This window comes from Clavelina lepadiformis, chromosome 9 (genome assembly GCF_947623445.1).
Source record: "Clavelina lepadiformis chromosome 9, kaClaLepa1.1, whole genome shotgun sequence".
Classification (NCBI taxonomy): Eukaryota; Metazoa; Chordata; class Ascidiacea; order Aplousobranchia; family Clavelinidae; genus Clavelina; species Clavelina lepadiformis.
The window spans coordinates 5,248,235-5,256,985 of NC_135248.1; the positions used below are offsets into that span (position 1 = coordinate 5,248,235).

At 35.2% G+C, this 8,751-nt stretch overlaps 2 protein-coding genes across 2 annotated transcripts; one reads left to right on the top strand and one right to left on the bottom strand.

Annotated features, from left to right (window-relative positions):
• Positions 1-908: 908 nt before the first annotated feature.
• On the top strand, positions 909-4,966 carry LOC143470913 (heme transporter hrg1-A-like). The gene is made up of 3 exons (XM_076969205.1): positions 909-2,414; positions 2,491-2,658; positions 3,833-4,966. The coding sequence occupies exons 1-3, from the start codon at positions 2,255-2,257 to the stop codon at positions 3,964-3,966; spliced, it is 462 nt and encodes a 153-aa protein (XP_076825320.1). The 5' UTR covers positions 909-2,254; the 3' UTR covers positions 3,967-4,966.
• Position 4,967: 1 nt separating this feature from the next.
• Positions 4,968-8,408, bottom strand: LOC143470912 (THO complex subunit 6 homolog). The gene is made up of 3 exons (XM_076969204.1): positions 7,297-8,408; positions 5,599-5,799; positions 4,968-5,297 (listed from the first exon to the last, which is right to left on the bottom strand). The coding sequence occupies exons 1-3, from the start codon at positions 7,843-7,845 to the stop codon at positions 4,995-4,997; spliced, it is 1,053 nt and encodes a 350-aa protein (XP_076825319.1). The 5' UTR covers positions 7,846-8,408; the 3' UTR covers positions 4,968-4,994.
• Between the last annotated feature and the right edge of the window lie 343 nt (positions 8,409-8,751).

Below are 8,751 nucleotides of genomic sequence, written 5' to 3' on the forward strand. Positions count from 1 at the left end.
CTCGCAAGTTGTGCGTTTATACATTAGGGATGTGCCGCGAAGAAGATTATTCGGGTTCGTGCGAACCCGAATATCATGAAGGTCGACCCGAACGAATCCCGAATCTATTCGTATTAGAACGAAACAATAAAATTTCCTCCAAAAGTTGTCAAGTCTTGCTTCTAAAATGACGTAATCGTTAAACAAATATATAAAAATAGTGTTTAAAAAACGATCAAAAAAGCAAAATCGTTAGGAAAACAACCTTCATTGAAAGTACTGCTGACTCTAGTTTAGCATTGTCGGGAAACTAGATCATCATTTTTTACGAAAGTCAGTAAATTTATAAGTAATATTGTATTCGGGTTCGCCATTGTGGGTATTCGTGTTCGCCCGAATCTTCCATAAAAGCGATATTCGGCGAATCTATTCGGGTTTAGGTTCTTATCGGCCCATCCCTATTATACATAGAAAACCCCATAAATTCTATAACGTAAAGCGTTGCATGACTAAGTTTAAGTCTACGACGTAAGTTTACTGGTCAGAAATGGAAACACTGGTTATCGTCAGTTGTTCATTACCCATTTACCGCTGTAGTTTATACTATTGAATGATTGAAATTTTTTTGTATTGTTTATTTTTTGCCACTATCTGTGTGGAGCGAAAGTTAGGATGATATCAGTTGGAGTTATAGCACAATGAAACAGATGCTCACGAACAATTAACGAGCAGGAAAAAGTGGCAAAACATGCAAGGTAGCAACCATAGAATTGTGCTATAAGATGGTAGGCTAGCATGGCCACCAAACCAACAAAATAGTTTCTAAAACTTGTTTGTTTTTTGGTCTTAACAATGATTAGGCTATAGTCATCATTATTTTATTTTGTCTCATAGATATCTTCGAAAATTGCTTGTGATTTCATTACTCGTGAGCAGTATTTGAGTGTTGTCTATTATAATTTATAACATAAAAAGTTGTAAACGATCTGGAGACTGGGGCAGTGATTGGTTAAAACTTAAAACAGCTTTTAGGCTAATGCCGTAGCTTTTGTAAGTCGGTGCCTTTAAATATCACGTGATGCTTATGGTTGATATAGAATGTAAGGTTTTTGTGCATTTACTGATTGAACAAAAGGATTAGGCTAGATTATTGATCCATGTGCGTGGGTCGCGTGTGTGGAATGCAGCAAAGGTGTGTCCAGAGTAAGGACTTAACAAGGAATGTGGTACTGTAAGCTACTATCATGGAAAAAAATTTGTATAATTTCAAAGTTGTAAACTCGTAATATGCATTACCCATGATTAGCCTATAGATTATTGGATGGTATGATTATACCACCCAGAACACTTATCCTTGGGTTTACAACCAAGGCAATTTAAACATATTTATAAGTAGCCACCTGCTAGTACCTTGCCGTTTAGTCAGTTACAATGTACAGTTTTAAAAGTATAGCTGTATTGCATAAACGTATGTGTTGAAATGGTCAAGCATTTGGTGTAGTATCAAATCGTATTGTATACATGTATCATAGAATAAGTACCGTATTTATCTTTGGATTGAAGAAAGTATATATAGGCCTATACATTACTTTAACTTGGTGATGGTTCCGCTCTGCTCAAGCCCTGTTGGATAGTGCTGGTTACTGAGATAGTCCATGTTTTTTAATTTGGTTTGTGGTCTTGCCCAAATTTGAAACTGTTTGCCAAGACCACTGACTTGGAACAATAGTTATTAATTTCAGGGGGTAATACAGCAACGGAGTCAACCTCTTCAGGTTCTAGCATCCAACTCAATTTGCAACTCCAACGTTCAAACCACTGCGCAACCAAGACCAAAGTGTTAGTGACAACTGGCTTGATTTTTTATCCCCACCGTGCTTTTAACGAAAAATGATTGATTGAAGCTCACAATTTACCCTGGTAAAATGTTTAGCTTCAGAATTTTGTCTTGAAACTCGGTGTGCATGAGCACAAGACATTAATCTCAACCTTAAGGTGTATATACAACTGCCATAAAACTTGGATCAGGTTAAATATGCTGGCATTTATATTAAGGATAATCTTTTTTTAAATTGCTAATATGTTAAAGTAATAGGGTTAAGTAAAATAAAGACACTCATAACATGTCCTGAATTTGTTCTTTCATGTACATACAGCACTATTTTACATTGACCTACACTTGGTTTAACATTAATAAACCCATAACCGTATTATTAAAACATCTGATACAGCAGAAGTGCATAAGAGTCTGCAAGAGCTCAGCAGAAATGTAGCAATGTTGTCTGGAGAGGGAGCTTCGTATTTCTTAATTGTATACAGAATAATATTTTCTGGATTTGCAATCATCATTGGTTTGTCGGGATTCATTGTTTGGTTGACAGTGCTGGGTTTAAATCAACAAGCCTATGCCACTGTTGCATATGCAGGTTTCTCAGGTAAATAGTTTGTTTAAACATTTTGCTAACTTTGTTTTATGGGTAAATAACTTTCAAGATGTTTTATGTTTCGTAGGTGTTATAGCAATATGGAATTTTGTCTTGCATTTGATGCATTTTCAAGACTTGTGGAGGACTTGGCTCAAAGGATTACGGATATTTATTGCAGCAGGGATTTTGTTTGCTGCTATTTCAATTGTTTCATTTATTGCTTTTATTGCAGTTGCAGCAGTTCGCAAAGAAAGTAAGTTGCGATAAATTAACACTTCTTTTTAATATTAAAAAGATAGTTACAGTAAAGTTCGGTTAATACATCCACCTTGGGACCAGCCGATTTTGGGTAATAAGGGGTGGTTGTAATTACCGGTTTTTCTAAAACTGCAAATGAACAACTCCCTGGGGGTCAACATGTAATCAATGTATTCTACTGTATTTATTCAACATGTAGACTAGAACAAGCAAGACACTTTGGCTGCAATAAGATGATTTTCTAAAACAGTCTGCTTGATTAGATATTTGTTCTTAATCGATCGTTGTGTTTTCACAATAACTTACATAGCTTGTTCCATAGGAATTTTGTTCATAATAGGCCATTACAATAGACCCCGCTTATTATGACTACCTTGGGACCAGACCATTTTGCTCATAATATCTGAATGGTCACAATAACTGAAACTGTTACATTACCATTTAACTACACCAGGATACAGTTAGGCACAAAATGACAAAAAACATTGAATTCATTATTTATTTCACTAACATTAAACAGCGACATCATAGTGAATGTCAGTGGATGAATTGGTAATACACATGGCACAATTGTCATTCGCCACGGTTAAATTGCATAGTTGACACGAAAAAGTGGTCATAATATCCGAATACTGGTCATAGTAAACGGAGAATTTTATATGGCAAAGTTCGAGGCCGAACTAAAATGGTCTAAATTAAGCGGATTCTACTGTACTACCAGTTATCATGTTAGTATTCGCCCAAGAAAATCCTCTTGGTATTCACCTCCTGAAGTGTTTTTTGTTAAAAAAACTGGGTTTTGCAGTTGTAATGGCACTGTATTTTGTTAATATAATTCTATCAAATTTAGTAGCATAAAAATGTATGTGTTTGTAAGAAAATAAGATTTAAAAATTAAGATTCCAACACCTAACCATTATTCCAGCTTTTGAAGTGTTTGTGAAGTGCTCAAACTAAACAATATTTTAAAAAGCTAAAGGCAAGTTTAAATTAATCTGATCCTGAAAGTTAAATGATGTTTGATTTGACAGGGTGGTTTTAAGCTATGTTGAAGAGCTTGCAGTTCAGCAGTTTACTGCAAAGCGGAGATCGTAACATTTAATAAATCTATTGAGTGTGTTAAATCAACCGGTTGACGAATGTGAACAGTTTTCAATTTCTCTTTTTAGAAATGGACGAGAAGAGTTTCTATGTCGCTGCAATTTGGAGTGGATGGAGTGCAATTTTATCTTTTTTTTTGCATCGACATTCTAAGAAATACAGAAATGAATTTGCAGACCTAACAGCACTACTTGAATTTTGACTGTATTTGCATTTATCGCAAAATGATCTACCTATTTCAACAGCAACAGCCCATAAAATTGCATGCACTACTCCCTGTCTAACAGTTATTAAAAGCTTTTTATGAACCATAACTTTGTATTTTAAACCAGTTGGATCTAAGGAAATGTTTAGATGAATTGTTTAGTTCTATTTTTACATATCGATTCTGTTGCCTACTCTCCGTTCACACATTACTAGATGTGCTTGTTATTTGTTGCCATAATACATAATATTTTATATAGATCTCAGTTTAATGAATGAATTTCAAAAAATCAAGCTTACGATTAGTTTACTAATGCATTATTTCTCCAGAATCCCCAATGCATAGTTATTGACAGGCTATGTATCTATTTTGAAACTATGAGTTACTTCATTCTCCCTACCACATCTTGAAAGCATTGTTTAATTACTATTTAAGCAGTTGTCAGCAAGCACTAGACAGCATTTGTTTATGAAGCAAAGCTTGCCTGCTGCTGTAGTATTGCTTGATTCGAAACAATTGTGCATACAAGTATATTTGCTTTGTCATAGTTGTAATGATCCGAGTCGTCTTAAGTTCATACAAGGCATTTCAAAAAGTAATTTGACTTGATCTAAATCACAGATAGCTGAAGTCCATTGTATTTATTCCTAGTTCTATACAAGCACATAACTTGCAAAATTGGAAGCTTCATATTTGTGTTTGAACCACTTTATTATACTAATTACTTTTGGAACGTTTTGTGAAAAAATGCTTTTGCGCGGATTATCTACAGCTAATTACTTGTAAAACAAAGTTACATGTTTGATTTACATATGCAGTTGTCTAAACTGACATGATTTTTGTTAATTTTCTGCAGAATTTTACACTACAAGCTGCCTAGCCCAAAATGGGCCACCGAAACTAATTCTAAATCCTGCTGATATATTGCTCTACTTAACACTGCATTTACTTTTACATTGCCGCACTGTGGAGAAAATAAACTGCTCTAATACAGCAAGTTTTGTTTCAGGTTTGTTCATTTTATATTAGCAAAACTCAGACTTACAACAAGGCACTAATGAAAGCGTCATTCCAAGATAACCAAGGTTTGTAAAGACATCCATTTTCCAGCTGCTACCAGTGATAACCATTGGCAATAGTAGGTTTCCCTTGTCTGAAGACTTACAGGAAATGCTAAATATGTTATTAATGTTACACGGCGTGCTTGCCTTTTTCTGTCCATTCACATGCCAGCGATGTAGAATTGGTTGATTGCCACCAGCAATAATTTCATCTTGAAAGTAACGTACGGTGTTGGGTGTGAAACAGGAGTCATTACCCTCAGAATTCTGCATCAAATCATTTGAAAACGTACAAGACATAAATTGACTAAGCCGGATAGTTAAAACAAATTATTATCATTGTAAAAAGTAAATAGATATTATATACGTTTTGCTAAATTATAGTGAAGAAATAAATATTTTTTATTTCATTAAATTTAAGATTTAAATGTAGTTGAGAATTACTTAAATCACTTCTATGAAGCATGAAATTTACATTGGTGAAGCTGAGAAATCCCAGTGTCGCTATTTTATGGGCAAAATTCTTTGAGATTAATGCATTTAAAAAGCAATCTATTATTTAACCAACCTCAACATCCAACACTGATACAAGACTCGATGATTTAACATGCCAGAGCGATGTGTGAGGTCCACCACCGAATGCTAGCCATTCACCATTTGGATCTGCAGTAACACAGGATACCCATTTGCCTACTTCTGGTCTATTTAATTGGGAATTGGCATGAGGAAGAAAAGTGCCTGTGCAGCTGTTGCTTCTGGAGTCCCATATCTAAGAAAAGTGGAATTGTGTTTAAGATCTTTTATTTTAAGAATAACTGATAGATTAGATCATGTATCATTCAGATTTTACTGCTGAAAAAAAGTTAATAAAAGGACATAAAAAAGTTTAGTTAGCTTAAGTTAAAAGTTAAGCTTTTCAAATATGTATATGGAAATGATATATAAACTTAGGCTGAAGTTAGGTTAAATAACATATCACGCTTAGATAATAATGGTAAGTATAGTATTTATTTTTATGTTACATGAGCTTAGAATGCAGTGTTGCAACTACTGAAGTTAATTTTCTAACCGACTTCGGTCGCATTTTGATATGGTTTAACCTGCATCAAAACAAGGGTACGCAAATAGTGGATTGTGAGAAAAAAATTAAACTTATTCAGTTTGATTACCTTGCAAGTATTAAATTTGCTACCACTACGTTACAGTTGCTTTATCTGTCTGCCTTCGATGTTTACTGTTACCGATGTAAAATTAGCCACTTTGCATCACAAACTTTGTTCATGATCCAATTAGCCTATATTGTAACTTTACACTGTATTCTTGATTGGTTTCTATATCTTAGTTTCCAGGCAATTAGCCATCTTACTGACAGGTGAAGCAGCCAACGTGTGGGTCAAAAACTTTTTTTTTGGGCCGTGCTAAAAACTATTTGCAGACTCTTTGTCTTGAATAGCTATTATATATCTATATCCCAGCAATGGGCTCTTTACGGCACAGTTGATGATTTCGTGCGGCCTAGTAAAAGGTTTTCATTAAATATTTAAGTGTGCTCAGTGTGTTGACAATTAGCCTTCATTTTGATAAGCAGCAAAAAAATTGCCAAGCAAACTCTGGTCATTAAAAACTGGCTGAAAACAAACCTGGGGCGAGATTACAACATTAAACTAGTAAATGAGAAAAAGACATATTACAGTAGCTAGTTAATTGCAAGCGAAGTTATTATGCGATTACAAGAAAATCTTGCTATTGTCTCGTAAAGCTTACACACTAAAAAGCAACAGGCATCAAATCTAAGGAAAAAGGACTAGATGAATGAGCAAAATCTGGCGCAACTGCATTTACAGTATTTTAGTTAAAGTTGAAACAGAAGCACTTTGGTACTTCCAACCAGAGTTGTAACTTATAGTAACCAAGTGCTGTTCAGCTCGGGTCAACTTATAGTTACGATCTATATCGAAGAAATCGACCCTATCCTAATGTATGGTCATGGTTGTCATCGGTCTGGACTCAAAAATAAGGACAATGAATTTTCCTAAAAAAACGAGATACTATTTGCACTATTTCTTAATGTTGGTATCTCTTTGGTACCAAATAGTATACTAAAGGGGTCGAAATGCCCAAAGTTGGAACCGCTGCCCTAAAAATAAGACAATAATAAAGACGCAAGTGAAAATAAGCACATTAGTATTTTTTCAGACATTGTACTTGAAAACAAGCACGGAAAGGTAACCCTGTGTATAGTGTATAAATAACCAAGCTAACCAACCTTGACACTTCCGTCTTCAGAAGCAGTGACTATGCCATCGCCAAGCAAATCGATATCATGAATATATTCCGTGTGCTGATTGTAAGACTCAACACATGTTCCAGTGTTTAAATCCCATTGTACAGCAATGTTGTCATCCCCACCACTGTACAGTATATCATCCTTTGCCTTATAACAAAGGCAGTTGTAACTTGAGATCTGTGTATCCTTGCCAGCCAGACTCGTGGATGATGCTTTCGTTTGGTTGTCGAGAGTCCATGATTTTTTAGGTTTGTTGTTTAAAATGTCAGACCATTTCCATCCAGTTATAGGACCTTCACCGGCACTTATTAAATACTTCTGTGTGGTCTGCAAAGCATGTACAGGTCCAGGATGTGCTTTAATAACAGCGACTGGTTTTTCACTTCTTTCAGCAGGATTTGGTGACAAAGCACTGGACAAGTTGAACATGCAAATGTAACCATAATTATTTCCAACTGCAAGGTATTTTCCACAAGGGGATAGGGCAGAACAATACATGGAGACATGTAGCATATCACGTAACTCCATGTCCTCTTTTCTTTAAACAAATACCGTAATTTAAGTTGGTGTTGTGTCTAATACTGCTAGTCTTTTCTCAAATAAAAAACTGCAAAATTAACTACACTAACTGTTTAAGGGAGAAGGAATAGGCTTAAATCAATAACAAAAATGAAATAACACATATCATTTCCTTATTCATGAGTAATGACTGATGGAGAATTTTTTTGTTTTGAGATCAATTAGCATGTAATCTACTAAACTTGATCTGTTACACAAATATTGATGTTTGGTACTGATGCATGTAACAAGTTGCATTAGCCTCGCATGGTGGAAACTCGAAATGTGTTTCACAGTGTAGGTAGTAGGGTTGCACTGATTAATTGGTCATTTTCCTGATCAATTAATTTTTGACCAATTGAAAAATTGCCCATGAGTTGACCGGCACTTTCTTTGAAAGTCGTAGCACTCCTGCTTGCTTTCCTTTAGCAATCAAGTAAGCACTCCATAGCATGCAGTGATCACTAATCACAATGCAAGTTTCATAAAGAGTTACACTGTTAAATAAAGAATTCCTAAAAAGAGCATGACAACAGTCAAAACATGTGGAATCAAACAGAACTAAAACACTGTCATGACATTTTGATGTCACATCATGAAAAGGTAGTGACAGAGTGTCTAGCTCAACGATGAGCAAACTGCGGCTCGTGAGCTTTTGTTTGTGGCCTGACAAGAAAATACAGCAGTTTTTGACAAAAAATCCTGTGTGCAAAGATGCAAATTTTGGTGTGATGGTAGGATCCAAACCTTAGTTCTTTGTGTCTTTTCTTTTTCTATTTATTATAAAACAGTGTGAAGATCGGCGTGCACTTTGATGGATCTCGTGCGTGCAAGTGCCACATTTTCTACTATGGGATTGTGGCTCTTCAATATCTC

Coding starts and splice junctions, on each gene's coding strand:
- LOC143470913 (XM_076969205.1), top strand. CDS start 2,255: ATGTTGTCTGGAGAGGGAGCTTCGTATTTCTTAATTGTATACAGAATA. Junction 2,415..2,490: donor TGCATATGCAGGTTTCTCAG/GTAAATAGTTTG, acceptor TATGTTTCGTAG/GTGTTATAGCAATATGGAAT. Junction 2,659..3,832: donor TGCAGCAGTTCGCAAAGAAA/GTAAGTTGCGAT, acceptor TTCTCTTTTTAG/AAATGGACGAGAAGAGTTTC.
- LOC143470912 (XM_076969204.1), bottom strand. CDS start 7,845: ATGGAGTTACGTGATATGCTACATGTCTCCATGTATTGTTCTGCCCTA. Junction 5,800..7,296: donor CTGAAGACGGAAGTGTCAAG/GTTGGTTAGCTT, acceptor CACTTTTCTTAG/ATATGGGACTCCAGAAGCAA. Junction 5,298..5,598: donor TATCAGTGTTGGATGTTGAG/GTTGGTTAAATA, acceptor GATTTGATGCAG/AATTCTGAGGGTAATGACTC.